The following is a 17813-nucleotide window of genomic DNA, read 5'->3' as shown; positions in this document are numbered from 1 at the left end:
CCCTATAAAAGGGGGCAGTGAAGACAGACCCAGTGGGACGCCCTCTCCAATATGGACTAGCAGCATGCCATACCACCTATTCACCCAGAGGCCTTGCCAGCAATAGCCTCTGGACAACACCTTGCTGGAGAAGACCCCAACTGGCCAACAAGGATCAACTCACAGCCCAGGATAGGTAGCTATCACCCACCTCCCTTTCCCAAGCAAAGGACCTGGACTGTGTCCCTACACACCTTGACTTCAGTTCCTCCACCAAGCCTTTTTCTCTCCTGCTACCATTGTATGTGTGTACATGTGAGTGCTTGTGCGCACGTGTCTGTAGGAACCAATAACTTTGTGGGGCTTTGTAGTGTGTTGTCTGTTTAATAAACCTGTTGTTTTGAAACCCCGAGTTGGGTTTTTGTCTTATTGACCTCCTGACCCTCCTTCCTTGATTCCCCAACTATCTCCCAGCTTTCTGCCTCTATTTCCTGACCCAATCTCCCAACTTTCTGCCTCTTTCCTCCTTGCCACCACTTATCTGCCCCCTCTGATCTCCCAGCTTTCTGCCTTTCAGTTTCCAAACCCCTGTCCTGATCTCCCAGCTTTCTGCCTCAGTTTGCAGCCCCCTCTCCCAGCTTTCTGCCTCTCTGTTTCCTGGCTATCTCCTCCTTGCCACCAGGCTTTTTCCCTTGCTTCTACCCCAGCACCAGGTGACCCCAAGTAACCCAGGGGCACATTAACCCTAAGTAACCCCAAGCCCCAGTGACCTCAAATAACCCTGGGGCCAAATGACCTTAAATAACCCCAGCTTCCCCTCCAGTCCGCTGGTTCTAATCCTGGCCCCGACAGCTTTCACTCCTGGCACTTTCACTCTCTTATTTTTCCCTCTCTCATCTTAACCCCTATCCATCTCCCTCCTTCCCTTCCTTCTGGAAATCTTTGACCCTTGATTCCCCCCCCATAGTCACCAAGCACCGTAAGTACCCCAAGCACATACATACACACCATATCACCCAAGTCAGGAACTCACGTGTGTGTGTGTGTGTAGGTATTCGGTATGTGTGTGAACTGGTAAATATATCATCGTGTGCGTGATATACGAATTAGTAATCCATTTATGTGTATTGAGTGTGTGGGTATTGACAACTGATTTTTGTCTAATTTTTGGTGTGTATAGTGTGTATGTTCTTGAACTGGTGATAGGTGTACATGTGCTTAGACTGGTAATCTTGGATGTTGTAGGTGCCTGGGGTGTGTGTATGCACCCAATTGATTTTTGTGTGTGTATATATGTGCAATTGGGTCACACCCTCCCGTCTAACAGCACAATTTTGAGATCCTGAGAGTTGGCCTGACCCCACAGGACAACAAACTCAATCCCTGGCACCAGTCCAGCCCTCCTCCTAGTCTACACATATATTCAGTACATTTGGAATTCACCCAGGCTTGAATGATTGTTAACAGTGGAAATCGACCAGCAACGATCCCACTGCTTCCTGATGCTCCTTCACCTTAGTTTCTCTTTTTTGCCCTGTTGTGCTTTACTAATTATATGGAGTAAGGACAGAAAGTATCTGCAGACCAATTATTAGAATTTCCCATACTAATATAGACAACTCTGCAAGGTGCTGAACTTTTGCTTTACTACATGAGCCAAAAAGCCAAACAAGACTTAAGATAATTAAGATGTGCACAAGCAAGACAAGTCAGCATGTAGAAGTCCTAGTCCCAGATGGCATATTCTACAATTGACTATAAGAGATGATATAGTTAAAGGCAGAAAGAACAAGGTAGAAAAACAAATGACACACATTTTAAATCTTACTGTGAATGCTAACATGTATGGCAGTATAGAACAGGTACAGAAATGTTGACTGATGCTGAACAGTAGGGAGTAAGTGACCAATATGTGACTTGCTAAAAAAGGATAACAACTAAGATAGTTGTACATTTGGAATTAACAGACTTCTAGTGTTAGAAGGCAAAACCTTAAGCTGAAACATGTTTAAGCCCTTTGTGACACTATACGTTTGTGTACATAGATAGATAGATATATTGGTCACTCACTACTGTTTAGCATCAGTCAACATTTCTGTACTTGTTCTATATTGCCATACACTTAGCATTCACATTAAGATTTAAAATGTTTGTCATTTGTTTTTCTACCTTGTTGTTTCTGCCTTTAACTAGATCTCTCTCTACACACACACACACACACACACACACACACACACACACACAGCTGTTTATGCACACAAATGTATAGTGTTACAAAACGGCTTCAAAACATTTTTAAGGTTTTGCCTCTTAACACTAGAAGTCTGTTAATTCCAAATGTACAAATATGTATCTATATAAAGAATATATATCTATATTTTAATTATATACGTTTTACAATCTTATATGTAATGTATATCTAGAATTCTAGGGCCCCCTTGTGGAAAAGTAGGGATAAGTATAACTACTGAGTTCATAAATATCCCCTCTACAAAAAGCAAAGAGCTTTGTGTGTACAACAAACAGTTTGACCCCTTGTTAATTGTAGTCTTTTGCATTTCATTTTGTTGTGGACTATAATGTATTGTGCATGCCACTACCCCCTACCCCTCATATATAACTTTGTGGCACTCATCTCAAAAGCTTCAGGGTTAACTTTAATGGGATTTCCCATGTGTTTAACATTATGTACTTGCATGTGTGTTAGAATCAAGTGGATTTTTTATCTTTTTTGGTCTCAAGAAGCCTGAAGCTACAAGGCATGAAGTGCCACCAACTTCCTTTTTACAGGAACGGGAGTTAGGGCATTTAACACCTTGCAGGATTATATCCTATTGTAACAGAGAGCCTCCCTGTTCCTTTAAGAGAGCATCAGGGGAGGGAGGGGTGCAGCTCTGCAAGCTGGGCAGGGCAGCTGCAGGTTGCCAGGGCAACAAGGCAAGGAGGCTAATCAGCAGGCACCTGCAGGCAGCCCAGGCTGTCTCTCCCTGGCAGCCACAGGCTGAAGACCTCAGGGCAGCAGGTTCCTTAATGGTCTGTGCAACCTATCTTATCATCAGGGATGATCTTGCCTGTGCAACCCCAGTGAGGCTTGGGGAGCCTGGGGAGCACACAAGGCTAGCCCAGGGCTGGAAGGCATGCTGGCACTAGAAGGGAGGGAAGGTTTGCCCTCTTTAAGGGAGAGAGGGCTGCTTCCCCATTTTATGTTATGTTATAGCTCAGGGGCTTATGTTTATGTTGTATTTACACTGGTGGTTTGGGCTGGCACTGTAGGGGAGGCATATGGAGGTCCCATTAGTACCCATGGGGCACATGGTCACCTTGAGCTCTGCCAAAGGCAGGCTAAAGGCTGGAGTGACTATTGAGCCTGGAGTGGGCATAGAGTGAGGCCAGAAACCCAGACAGAGGACAGGGGCCTAGTGCCCAAGAAGGCCAAACCAGAGCTGGTGCCTTGAAGATAGATCCGATACAATGGGCTCAGGCTAGAAGGCCTAGCTGAGGGGAAAGGGATGGTGGTCAAGCAGCCCAAAGCCCAAAAGGAGCTTGACATTGCAATAACACCTGCAAGGCTTGAAGCATGGTATAGAGAAGGACTGGAGCCATGCACTTAGCCCCTAAGACTTGAGGTGCCCTGCAGCAGCACACTTATAGAGTGAGGCCCAGCAAGGGGGCTGGAGTCTAGTGAGGACCAATAGGGTGCCAGGGAAACGTAGTGGGGGGGTTCAGTCGAACTGGGCCCACACTAAGGCCCAGGAGGCAGCCTCCCTTTTTAGACCCATAAGAAACAGCAAGGTGTGGTGGGTGAGAAAGAAGGGAGGGCACACTATGAGAAGAGTGAAGGACAGTCACAGCGCCACCAGGGGATGTCATAGTGTGGCAAAGAGGGGGTCGTTTCCCACTAGCCACAGAGCTAGTTTCCCACCTGTCTCACCCACCACGCCTTGTTGGTAATTAATTAAGTTGTTAATTAAGGTGGAAGGCTGGCCATTGTACACCCCGATATTGGGGGGGGGGAGGGTATCTGTTCCACTCCTACACTGTGGCCCAAGCCTTGCAGATGGCATCTCAGGCAGTTAGCACAACCATTGCCTTTGCCCATTAGCTGTGGACCCCAACCCTGGGGACCTTCAGCTTCCATAAGCCCTAGCCCTGTCTCAGGCCCAGCTGGGACCCCAAGCTCCTTAGCTCTTTGTGGGCATCCCTCACGGTGGGCCCCTGGCCCTTTTGACCCTTTGGTCCTGGCCCCAGCATTGACCAGTCAAGTACCTCAGCAGCGTTTTCACCTCCTGCCTGCACTTACGGATCGGGGCCCCCCCATTCCTGGCTCAGGTACACCTGGAAGTGTGCCTGGCCCTGTGGGGTCAGTCTCCCAGCAGGCTCAGGCGCCTCTAGAAGCTTACCTGGCCTACCCTGCCCAGATGGAATATAGCCCACCTGAAGGTGAGGGCTGGGGTTAAGGCGCCCCTATTCACCTTTCACCGGGGTGGTAACTGGCCTGGCATTTCCTGGGGGCTCCCGCACCACTGAGAGCCCCACCAGGCCACCCACTCCTGGCAGGGTGCAGTTTTAGGTCATGCCTAGGACCAGGAGCCTCCTGGCCATCCCCTACAGCTTCTGCCCTTACCTCTAGGATGTTCCAAGCAACCTTGCAGCCAGGCGATGTTACTGCCTGGCCTGCCAGCAGTAAATTACCCTGTTTATAGCAGCAGCCATGAATCTAAAATGCTGCCACAATTAAGCACCTGCTGGTCGCTTGGCTTGGCCCTTCATGTGGCAGGCACCTACAGCCATCCCTGGGACCCCAACATGCTACACCTATTCTTACTATGACTAACTCTCAGTGAACATTTTAGAAATTGCTTAATTATGCAGAACTCTGTCAAGAGCATATTGTAAATGTCATTACATTTACTTTGCAATTCCTTCATACTTAAGAAATGTTGTCTCTTTTCTTTCAGTCCTCCAAACTACCGCTGTCCTAAGAAGGGTACAGTAAGCCTAATGTATAAGAAATGAAGTGGCCACTGCTCCTGACTATAAATATAGATGTGATAAGAGACTGTACTTCATAGACAATTTATGATAAATCATATGAGAGGCTAGATGCAATATGTTTCTGTTTCTTCAGTAACTAAATCTGAATGTCTCTTAGCCATGTCATTCCCCAAGATACAATGGAGACCTTGCGCCTGCTTTTGGAAGGACACTTTATACAAGTCCTGGGATCTAATCAAGGAGAAGGCAAGCTAAAGGGGACAGGATGGGCCAAAACTGGGAAGGAACAACCATTGTTCCTCTTTCTTTTTGGGATTCCTTTGAAACCAATGGCTGCAAAGCATTGATAATGCTTTTAGCCTTTGTTCATCTTTGTAGGGCATATATGATATAGAAAGTAAATCAATAACCTCTATTTATTTTATTGATCAACGTACCTGAAGGAATAATGAAAGACTCTAAAGTGGCATTTCCTCTTTTACAAATGTAGCCAAGTTTCTGATTACACTCTTGGTTTTCCCATTTTGCACCTTTTGCTGGATTTAATGCTGCACAGATTTTTCCCGGCTCTGGAGAAGGGCTTCCTTGGAGAAATAGATTACAAAACCAAAGATTTTACATGCTGGTATATGACCATGTAACCAAAGAAAAGATCTTAGCAACCCTTAAGTAGGCTATCTTATCAGGGACCCTGGTTTTCTCCGATCTAAAAAAATCCCCAATTTTCAGGTTAAACCCCCCCCCCAAAAATCTACATTTTTCCATAATTAAATTTAAACACTACTAATACATATAAACATACATACATACATACATACATACATATATATAAATAATCGGGGTGTTTCATTTTGATCATGGAAAAATGTGGATTTTGGGTTACTTTTTTTAACCTGAAAGTTGGGGATTTTTTTAAATCAGAAAAACCCAAGATCTCATTCTTTCTTATCATTTCATTACCGCAGGCCCCTTCTACACATGCAGGTAAAGGCATGATCGGTTCTAATGTACAATCCACACAATCATGCCTCCTGCCATGCCACACAGGCATGTTAGGAGGCATGATTGTGGGATCATGCATTAGACCTCATCGCACCTTGTACTGTCAGTACAGTATTTGCCTACACTGGCAAATATGATGGGACTCTCAGCCCCAGTAGCACCCTACACACAGTCAGAGCTGAGAGTTCGGCATCTGATAGGACTGTCAGCCCCAGGTGCACCCCACATATAGCCAGGACTGAGAGCCCCACAGCTAATGGGAGTCCTGAGCTGTCAGCTGACAAGACTCTCTGACCTGGCAGCTATGCCAGGACAATCTCCCAGCCACATGGGTATATAGGGTATCCTGCAGCTGGGAGATCACAGCAGCTGTGGTCTCCCAGCCATGAGGGGGACAGGCTGTATGTGCAAACTAAAGTTGGACAGAAACCAGCTATAAAGTTATCACACATTTTCCAACAATAACTTAATAGCTGGTTGGCCCTTTTAAAGGAGCCATAGCTAATTTGCACATGTAGCCATTCTAAAATAACCATGAAATTAACCAGGCAATTGTGCAATAGATGTAACATGTAGAGGGGGCCATGTTGTTTATGAAGAATTATCCTCAAAGCTCAGGCCGAAAAAAAATGATGCAACTCCCCTAATTACTCATGCATGATGTAAAATTTATCATCTGCGTTAATTAGCAGTGAGATTTTTAACTATGTTATCATTTAAATAATTGCTAGCATTTATCATTAAACAATTCTTCAACATTATTGGGCAATTCATACCTCTCAATAGTTGGTCTTTGAAGCCCAACATTTTATATAGTTCATATTTTGAAAAAAATGTTTAGAGGGTTCCCCCCCCCCCACACACACATACCACATCTCCTAAAATGAGATCACATGGAGTCTGGGGCACATGATTCAGAAAAGTATAGGTTCAGGGATCTAGCCAGATCTAATACTTGATTATCATTTCAATTACCTACTGTCATTTGAACAATCTTTACTTAGCTGCAAGAACTGAGAATAATTTCAGATTTCCTATTAATTAGCCCAAGAATGAAAACAAGATTTATGTTAGAATATTTGATGCTAGAACTAGCAAGGGATTTTTAGCAGGAAAAATACAAACTATATTAGACCAGGAGCAAAATATTAGGTGAAATCACTAAAATAAGTTAGAGGGTTTCTTTCTAGATCCACTATAATGTGGTTAGATTATTGCATTTTTCATTTAATTTTTGAACAAATATACTATATGTACAGGAGAAGGCGTGTTTAACTTTATCCTGGCCATTAAGTTATTCTAATAAAAGACATCATCCCCCAAAAATCCTTGCTTCTCACATAATTCCTGGACCATTACAGCTACAATCTCACCCTGACATTAACAAGAAATAAGATTTGGGGAAATTTAGAAGATACGTGAACACAAGGTACCACCCTGACCTACCTTCTGCATGAATACAACAGAAAAAAAATCTATGCTTTTTAAATATTTTCTCAGGTTCTCCTGAATAATATCTATTTTGTGTTATAAATTGAATCAAGAATTCTGTTCTTGATGCAGCAGATCTCATTGCCAGTAGTTATGATCATAGTCGGTTTCTTTTAAAAATTATAGAAGTTCTGTGCAGGTAAGAGCGCGCAATACCAAGACTGAAATCCACTATGAGGATTGATAAGCAAAATTTTGCCTGAGATGGATTACCATTTATACCTGGGGTGGACAAAATACAGCCCACAGGCCAGATCCAGTCCACCAAGTGATTCTGTCCAGCCCATGACAGGTCCCTAGGATCCACCCAGCACAGGTGTGGGAGGGAGGCCAGGCTGCGGTGCATGCGGCTGGTCTCTCTGCTTCCGGGTGCAGAGGTGCCACCTGGTGCAAAGCACAGCCTGTCCTAAACCCCGCCCCGTGTGGCTCTCAGGCACACCAGAAGCTGTAATCCGTGAGGCCGGGCATCATAGCAGCAGGACAAGGGCAGAGGCAGGGTTGGTATGGTGGTTGGATTTGGCTTCACAACAGCCCCTGTGGCAGCAGTGGCTTCTCCCAGCAGCTACTACCAATACCTCTGCTGCCCAGGCACCCCACACCCACCACCAAGGGCACCAAACAGAGCAAGCAGGGTGGGGTCTCCATGAAGACTGGCCCAGAAACCCCATAGGCAGGGCACACTTGGCAGATGGCCAAGTGTACCCTGCTGAGAAGGGCCAGGGCCAGCTGAGAAGAGGTGTCTGGGAGCAGGATGGGTGGGTGTTGCCACAGCTGGGATCACTGGATAGTGACAGTGTGGGGCCCAGGCTCAGGCCTGCAGCAGAGCCATAATCCACTCCCTGCAGGTCCCTGTGACAGGTGTCAGTTCCAACCTGGCACCCATCGCAAGGACAGGCGGAGAGCAGATTGCGGCTCTGTTCCAGGCCCCAGCCCTGTACTATCACCACCTCATGATCCCAGCCCAGCCTCTGCCTTGACCCACCCACCCATCTCGTTCCCAGATGCTGCTCCCTGCCCGCCTGCATCCCCACACCATCTACCTGGCTGAGCATGCCCTGCCCATGGAGAACCCGATCCGGTCTCCATAGAAACCCGGCCTGCTTGCTCCATCCTGCACCCCTGGTGGTGGGTGCAGAGCAGACGGGCCCAGGGCCAGATAGGATCCACTACCATCTCCTTGATTCTCCCCCCCCCACCTCTGCCTGGTTGGTAAACAGCTGTGACAGGGAGCCAAGGCTGGGTCATAAGCACTTCCTGCCCCCAGCCCTCAACAGCTCACCAAAACTCTGTAACTGGCCCTCCAGCACAAATAATTGCCCGCTCCTGATTTATACCTACCTGGGACCCAGTTTAAGTATCTGAAAGGACTGCCCCCACTCCATTGCCATCCACTGTTGAAATTCAAACTATTAAGACCAAACCAGAGTGCAGCACTCAATCTTCCAGTTAATCCTAAATAACAAAGGAAAAAATAATAGCATAAAATGTTAGTATTAGAGGTGCAAAGCAATAGTAAACCCTATCCCAGCCTATGGAGTAATAATAACTATAAAGAGGATTTCTTGCAGCTCACATTATCTATAGTTTAAGGACTGAGCTCCATCTATTTCCTGTTTTCATTTCACATTCTGCACAAAACCACATTGTTCAGAATAATATAGATCAGATATATTTCATTTCAAATTATTTAGCACTAAAGGAAAAGTAAGCATAAGTAGTGGGGGTGTTTAAATGTTCATCTTGGTTTTAGAGGCATTAATGATTCTACCAGTGTTCCTCGTTTTAATTGTAGGTAATTTCACAAGAATCAATAATGCCTGTAAACTGAATGAAAGTTAAGTGTCTACCCAATAAAACTACGCTCATGAATATGAAAATAAATACTGTATTCTTAAAGCTATAATGCAAGATCCACGTTAATGAAACATTAGAAATGTAAAAGTTAAGGTTCCAACTGTAAGAGTTAACTTATCTGCTCGTGGAATTTCACTGAATTTAGTAACAAACTAAATATTTAAATTAAATTTTTACTATTTTAAAATTGTCTTAATATGCACAACCAGTCTTCATAGTCTAGCAAGCTCCATTGTAAATAGTTCCATCCTGTTTTGTCTTATTTTTTTTATTTTTATCATCTCTGGTACTTTCCTCTGTTTCAGCTACTTTTAATTCTTCACTTATTTTCCTGTTACTGAAGAAGTCTTTACTAAAACCAATTGTCAAATTATGGGTCCAAAAATAGTTATAAGTAAATTCACATAGAACCCTATTAAATTCACTAGAACTATTCACATATATTGGGACAGGTTATTACTCAGTAATTTACCTCCTGCTTCCCTTTAAGACTTTGGAAGATGAGTTACATGAATACTGATTTTCAAATTTTAACACACCAGAAACAAATCATTGTACTAGTATATGTCATTTATTTCTGTTGTATTAATGCAGTGGTACTCACAGGCCAGATGAATGGGGAAGCCAGTTCACCGGCTGGATCAGGACCCATACCACCTCCCCCCCCTCCCCCCCCCAGGCACCAGAATCAGGCCCCCAGACCCCATGATGCCTCTGCCCAGCCCCCATCTGCAAGTGTCAGGCCTCAGGGCCCTACACTACCCACGCCAAGCCAGATCAGGCTTTGAAGGCCCCATGTTGCCCCCACCTGGCCCATATACCACCTTGTTCGCCCAATTTACCTTTGAGGATAATATTTCCAAAATGTAAACATTTGATAGAGTATAATACAAGATTATTCAAATCCTAGTCTTGAAAAACAGTGTTTGAATTTACAAGCATAGGGCTGAAATTTGGCAATGTTAAATGAGTCAAGAATGTAACAGCACAGGAAACCTAGGAGAGCCCTGCCTAAACTGGGATTTCTGGGTAAAGAAAAGTTGTTTTTCATATGCAGTTGGACCATGATTAGCAGCAAAGTATCTTGGTGTTCAAATAAAAAGTATGCTTCTCAGTTTTCTTATACTATTCCTAACTACATTCCTAGACTGCTCTTCTGAACTTTAATTATAATGATAATTTCACATTAAATTCAGACCTTCAGTAAATAGCTTTCTGAGTTTGCTGGGATTTTTAATTTGAAAATAATAGTTAATGTAAAGCAGACTATACAAACTATTAAATACACTTAATAAACAAATGTGTATTAATATATTACTAAAATCAGACATACTGCACAGTACCACATGCTAAAGCAAGATTTACTGCACAGGAAATTGTCATCCAACTAGAGCAGGGGTGGACAAAATCAGGTGTGCAGTGGAACCAGGGCAACACAGTGGCTGGACTCAGCTTTCCGGCAGCCCCCACATCAGTGGCTCAATCTGCCCAGTTGCTGCTGCCAGTTTCTCTGCTGCCACTGGTGGACCTGGCCTGCTGCCCAGGCACCCCACCCTGTCAACCCCTGTACCCACCACCATCTCCATGGAGATTGGCCCATGCAGGCAGGGCGTGCTCAGCTGGGCAGTTGGGATGGGGCCACAGCCAGGTGGGTGGGGAGCAGCATCCAGGAATAGAACAAGTAGGAGAGGGCTGGGGCCAGGATCATGGGGTGGTGACAGCACAAGGCTGTGGCTAGGGGCAAGGCCACGATCTGCTCCCCACACGCCCATGCCTGTAGAACCAGCATCCACTACAGGGACATATGGGAAGTAGATTGCAGCTCTGCCCCAAGCCTCAGACCTGTACTGTCACTGCCCCACAATCCTGGCTGCACCTGCCCACCTTGCTCCCAGACCTTGCTCCCTGCCCACCCACAGCCCCATCTCATCTGCTTAGTCAAGCATGCCTTGCCCACCACAGTCCCAGGCCAGCCTCTTGGAGACCCTGCCCACTCTATCCAGTACCCCCAGCAGTGGGCATGAGGCGGATGGGCCTGGGGCCAGATAGACCAATTGCAACCCAACCTCTCCCACCATGCCAGGCTAGGTCAGCACCCCATCCCCACAGTGCCTGTAACAGCTCGCCAAAACTCCTTAAGCAGCCCTCCATCTCAAATAATTTTCCACCCCCAAACTACAGTAATACATTCAAAATATGTTCACAATAACTGAATCAAGTTATTGTGAGGATTAAATTAAACCATGTAAAGTAGCTAAAGATGTAGTATTCTATTCAAATGTTATCACTCTAATGAGGTACATAACAATATATAGAATGCATTTAATTACTTTACCTGCCAGGTACGTTTGTTCATGCAACTCTGTGATACTTAATAACTCTGCATTCTGTTGATGACAGCTTTTTCTTGCCTGGTGCCATGTTAGTGCTGACTGGGAGTTTATCTGGTAATGGGCTCCTGTCAAAGGATCTATATTCCACAATGTATCACTGCCACTAACTGTAAGAAGAAATTTGATACAATATTAATGGAGTTGGTTCACTTTTCTTAAAGTGAACTGGTAGTAAAAAAAAAACAAAAAACTAGCTGTACCCTATGGTAAAAAATCTCATGCTAATTATGGCATTATAAAGACATGAAACTCGTATGACAAAAATCAGCATAAATTAGAGGTCAGTCTTTGTTCTTTGGCCATAGGAAAGAAGCTGAAATTTCTGCAGCCTAAATTAGAGGGTTTTGAGATGCAAACTATGCAAATTTTTGACAGAAGGTGGACTTTTCCATTTCCTATTCTCAGAGACCTTACAAAACTGCAGTGTTTAAATAAGAGGAAAGCATTACAATAAACAATACTCAAAACAAAAGATAGTATATGTTAAGTGTCAGTAGGTCAGTAACCAGTTCCACCTTTTCCTGTATTGGACCTGATAGCCTACAGACAATATGAAATCTTTACTGATTACCCTTGCACAACAGGAATGAAAGTCTGATGTAATATATGCTATGCTGGAAAAATTATTGGAGCAAAATACCATGTCCATGTCCAAACATATTATGAATACAGGAAGATGTAATTTATTTGGTATATTGTCTTCTATATAAAAACACTGTCAATTTGTAAAAGGTTAGGCATGCAGTAAAATGGAAATAATTGATTGTATTTGAAATATTCGCTCTAACAAAAGTAAATCCTGACCTGTTCAGGCAGACTAAAACTCTTACAATTCTGCTTCACTAGCAGCCATTTTTCTGCAATAAAATTATTATAGGTAGATAGGAAAACAAATCTATTTGATACTCCAAAAACTTAAATTTATGTTTGTAGCTACTAGTATATAACTAGGGGTGGGCGAATAAGGCACCAGCCTACGGCACCAATTTAGAGGGGGCACAAGACTGGCAACCGTAACCAGGGCCGTCTCTGAGGGGGGCAAATCGGGGTGACCATCCCAGGCCCCGTGGTTTGGGGGCCCCACGGAGCTGGGCAGAGCAGTGGCGGTGCAGAGCTGGGCAAAGCAGTGGCTCTGCATCTAGCTGCTTGTTCTCCCCCCCACCCCCACTCCCTCCCAATGGCGGTGGCAACTTCTTCAGGTCTGGGACCGTGGGATCGGAGCAGAGACAGGGCCTCACATGGGCTGATTTGCCCTGGGCCCTGCACCCTGCTTGAGTCACCTCTGACCACAACCACAGACAATGACCAGGCACAAAAACTGCTTGTAATGCTTCTGTTCAGAGCCTTCCAGCAGCAATTTTCATGAAGAGTTAAGGAGCACACAACAGTTTCAACTTTAAACTCTCCAAAAATCAGTCTTAGGAGAGCTCAGATCACTGTTCTGGCCAGTCTTCACAAGACTGAGTCTGAAATATGTCTGTACCACAAGCTTACTGTGCCAAAGAGCCATGTGCTTAGCCACAGCTGTGCTGCTTCATGTAAGCAACATTCCCAACCAGAAGTAGCATAGCCATATTCACATGGTGCTGCAGGAGGGCTAATTAAGAGCCGTGACTTATTAGCTCTCCTCTACGCTAATCAACCGAGCACCAGACAGACAAATTCTGGTTGAGGAATTAACCATGTTCATGAGGGGCTTGTCATGTTTGTCACTGCCTGGCATAGGAAGTTTGTAGCAAAGAGGTCTCTCCAGTTAGGCTGCTTTAGATTAGGCAGAAGGCAGGGCAGATTTTCACCTTATAGACTAACTAAGATTTAAGGTGCACAGCTACCCTGCTCTCTGCCTGATTTCAGACTAACACAGTTAACTACCTCTCTCTACTTCAGATTACTCAGAGTATCAGACCTTCAGGAAGAATGGACAAGTTACATTTTCTAAGGATAACTGAGTTGAAAGCCCAACCTAAATCAGCTCCAAATGCATGAACGGCACATTTTTCTTCTGCTGCACACATGACAAAAAAAAAATCCACTGTACATAAACAGCATTCAATTTTCAAATGTTTCTAAGTCACTAAAAAGTAGCTATTTTCATTACAAAACCAGGCAGCACTACTCTGAAAGCCCCAGAGATCGTTTATGAGCAAGTCACAAGGTTACTTTATCCTTATCCCAAACATTCCTCAGACTTAAAGCAAAACAAGATGCTTAAAAGACTTGGTATAGGATCCATGTATGGAAAATTTCATTTCTAAAAGCAAATATTGCAGGGAGGGCAAATATTTGTTATTACTGTTCTGACGGAAATTTGGAAAACTGAAAATCAGAATAAGCTCTTCCTTCCTATTTTATGAAAGAGTTTTAGTGGTCTAGAAACTTTTACTCCATGACTGCAAGTTGAAATCCAGCCTATTATTAGTCCTGGCTCTGCTCGGGTCTAGATTGCCCATCAGGTTAGCCAGGTTAAGGTACACTAGTTTCTGTAGCCAGTGGCATAGAACAAAACAATGCATCTAATATCTTATCCATTGTCTTTGACTCCCCAGTCTGATTAACCTGGGGGTGATTTTTGGCAGAAAGTTCATATGCTTACATCTGGACTCTCAAAGGGACACCTTAACCACTCTGCCACTGCCATCCCCATTATGGCTGTAGAAGTAAAAAATGTAGTGGCTATTCTGAGACCTGTGTGAGGAAATGAATTGCCTCAGTCTAGTTTCCAGTGTAGAAATATTACTGTTCTGCAAACTACCCCTATAGCTGTCACTTGTTAGCATGCTTAGCGGACACCACAAAGGTAAGAACGTCAGTAGACTGTGACTGAATATAAAATACTGTCAGATTTACAAATCTGATTTACATCTATCTAGCTCCCACACCCTGAAGTAAATAAGCTATTTTTAATGCACAGGATCCAGACACGTAACGAAATGCTATCTCCTTTCTACCAGGGGACCCAAACTAACATTCACAACTGCAAATGGAGTCATGGCAGTTACAAGTAGAGTCAGAAGTCCCACTAGACTAATTCCTCTGAACTCAGAAAAGCCCTCTATGCTCATAATTAAGTGGGGACTTAGTATCTCAGCTGCCCGTGTGCCTGTAAGTGAAAGCTAAACCACGCAATTCAGTCCAGTTTCATTCATCCCTCCATAGGGTAAGAGCAGGACATTGGAACAGTTACCATGGAGAAGCAGCAGCATTATAAGCTCTTCACACCCAGCAAACTATAGGCACACACATATAGAGTTGCAGAAAATTATTGATCTGTAAATTGAAAACATATGGGAATCACTGGTCTAAAGTGTCTGAAAACTTCCTTTTCCAGCTCACCTTCTACCTTTCTTCCCTGAAACAGCTTCTTTCCTTCCACTCCCCAAGGAATTCAGTCCTAGATACACTTGTGGAGTCCTATGCCTATTTATAAATATTAGGCTAATTAAATGAAGAAAGAGAAACAATACCAAGTGACTTAGGAGACCTATTACACAGCATAAGTACTGAATCATGAATAAACTTCCAGTGAGCAATCTAAAAAAGATTTCAGAAAGAATAGCAAGTATGGCAGAAGACCAACTTGGCTCAGGAGGAAACTCTTCAGTGAGGTAAAACATTAAAAGGAAGCTTACAGGAACACCTTGGACAACACCTAGGGAGGAGTATAAAAAATATTGCCTGGGCATGCAGGGATGACATCAAGAAGGCCAAAGCACAAAGCAAGTGGCATTTAACTTAAGTGGCTAATTAAGTGGCTAATCCCTCAAATCTCTCACGTGGTTATAAACCATTCCAAAGAATTTGGACCTTCTGGGAAAGCTCTTAGAAATAAATATGGTGAAACCATTAGAGTTTTATTGAGCCATAACAGGGTGAAATGGAAATTATGATTCATAGATTTCTAGAGTACAGTTATCTACAATTTGCTACAAGTTATGATGGATGATTAGTATCTAAGTATTAAGCTTTAGACAATGCTTTAAAAAGCTCTTAGGAAAGTTATCACTTTTTTATTAATTTCTACAGGACATTTACACAAGAGGCAGAAATTTACAATAAAAAGGAAGGGATTGTGAAGGAGATGTGTACTGCTCCCTACTTAGCTGGAGTAGCAAAGTCCAGCAAGTAACATTGTCTTCTAAAGGAAGGAGCAGGAGCAAAGTATCCTGGGATGCTGGGGAAAGCCAACAGGTGATTCAAAGGATAAGACTACATTAGGTAAGACTATTTTATTACTATTAATACTGGATCAGTAGTTATTTGGAAAGTAGACTTTTAAAGGAAAAGGAATCTCAAAAATTAATATATTTTTGCATCATAAGTTTGCTTACAAGTCAATGGGCTATAAAAGGGGAAAAGGTACTGCCCTTTTACTTAATCAAATTTTATTTGATGTAGTTTCATACTAAATTTTTTGCTCAGTTGGTTCTTACTTATGTAAGAATGATATTTCATTTAATATTCATTGATCATGGTGATCCACTGCTGAAATCTAGCTTTGCAATTCTGAATTATTTGTGAAAGTTCACTTACATATGAACTATTTAAAATCTTAATTAAAGCTGAAATGACACTTTCTTGTAAGTTCCTGTTTTCAACATTTTTTTAAAAGCAGCTACCAATTAGCTTGAGATAAAATATTTATTCTGATTTTAAGTTTGAAGAAACTTTTGTTTGCCATTTTTAAAGCACAGCTGTTCATATACATACAATTATGTTTTTCTGATTTTAAAAATATATTATTTCTACATCAATGTAAAGACATTCCATTTTTTCATTGTACAGTAAGTAATAAGATTATGTAACATTTCCTTATACATAATCTGCTAAATAATATGCTTCATTACAAAGTAAAAAACTTACATTTCAGTGGACAAAATCCATACATCTTGTCTACATCAAAGTCTGATGTTGTTCCACACCAGAGCCAGCCATCTGATCTTCCCACATCTGTACACTCAGCGTACCATTGGCTATTGAACTTGAAAGGGAATACACAGGGTGCTCCATTGGCATTGCCCAGTAGTGAAAAGAGATCTAAAGAGATACAATCATGCAGAATGAGACATCATAGTTATGTATATTGTCTACTATCCTTATCATAATATGGGGGAGACAGCATCATATCTTAGCATGAAAAATAAGAGCAAATACTTCATAGGGTTTGCACATTATCAACAGTTAGGAATATCAGTGATCATTGTATTTCCATAACACAACATAAATGTTTTGTTTTCTTTCTACTAATCCAATCAATTATTGACAATATTAGGTAGAGAAGAGATGTGCAACTGTAAACTAGAAGGATATTCACAAAATGGTGACCCAAATGCTGCTGTTCTTAGATTTTTGTCTAATCAGCAATTCAAGATTGGACTTATTAAAAAGAAATAATTTACACAAAGATTAATATACTGGGATATACAGTGTGTAAATACTGGAAGAAATTGTGTCTCAAGAAAATTCTCTCCCAGAGCTCCACAATGATACAAGAAGTAAGTGTACAATAATGGTGCACTTACTTCTCTCCCCTTATTGTTCCCCTTCTGCCCTGCTTAGTTTCAAGCATTTTGCTTGCAGTGGACTTTTACGCCTCCACTGACCTGACCTAGGGTCCACTTCCATGACCAGCCCTTGTACAGAACTTCTCATGTATGCCCTCTCTGTGTCTCTGTAAGGTCTAATCACAGACTCCCTCCTAATAATTTATGCATTAAAAAATCACTTAGGGTATATAACTTCATTTAAACTAATTAAAGTTTGGCTTGTTTTCTTACATGACCAGTCATCTTGGAGCCCTATTAGAAATTAGTGTTCAAAGTACAGGAGAACACTAAATTAGCAGTTGTATAATCTTCATAATGAACACATAATAATCACATATAAACATGTAATTCTCTCTTAGCTCCAAAAGAAGAAAGACATAAATAACAGATTGTGTGCATTCTCAGTGTTTCCATACATGCAGCTACACAGCACAAATAGCAGTAACATTCATTAGGTACTATATTTATATAATTATTCATTTACCCGCTGTAATTAGAATTGCCTTTTCAAATTAATTACTTGCAATGTCATTTCACTAATAAGGACTGATCCTTT

At 42.7% G+C, this 17813-nt stretch overlaps 1 protein-coding gene across 5 annotated transcripts in view; it reads right to left on the bottom strand.

The window, feature by feature from the left end:
* The window catches only part of LOC102382687 (macrophage mannose receptor 1-like), a 136772-nt gene that overhangs the window by 108244 nt on the left and 10715 nt on the right, over positions 1–17813 (bottom strand). For 4 of the 5 annotated variants that reach the window (XM_014526091.2, XM_025192669.1, XM_025192670.1 and 1 more), the window contains 4 exons: positions 16575–16748; positions 11657–11821; positions 8806–8919; positions 5412–5558 (listed from right to left, as the gene is read on the bottom strand). In XM_014526091.2, coding sequence (XP_014381577.1) covers positions 5412–5558; positions 8806–8919; positions 11657–11821; positions 16575–16748 — 600 coding nt within the window. The remainder of the gene's footprint in view (positions 1–5411; positions 5559–8805; positions 8920–11656; positions 11822–16574; positions 16749–17813) is intronic. The other variant, XM_025192671.1, reaches the window with a different exon arrangement.

This window comes from Alligator sinensis, unplaced genomic scaffold (assembly GCF_000455745.1).
Source record: "Alligator sinensis unplaced genomic scaffold, ASM45574v1 scaffold995_1, whole genome shotgun sequence".
Lineage (NCBI taxonomy): Eukaryota > Metazoa > Chordata > Crocodylia > Alligatoridae > Alligator > Alligator sinensis.
This window is presented reverse-complemented; position numbering and strand designations above follow the sequence as displayed.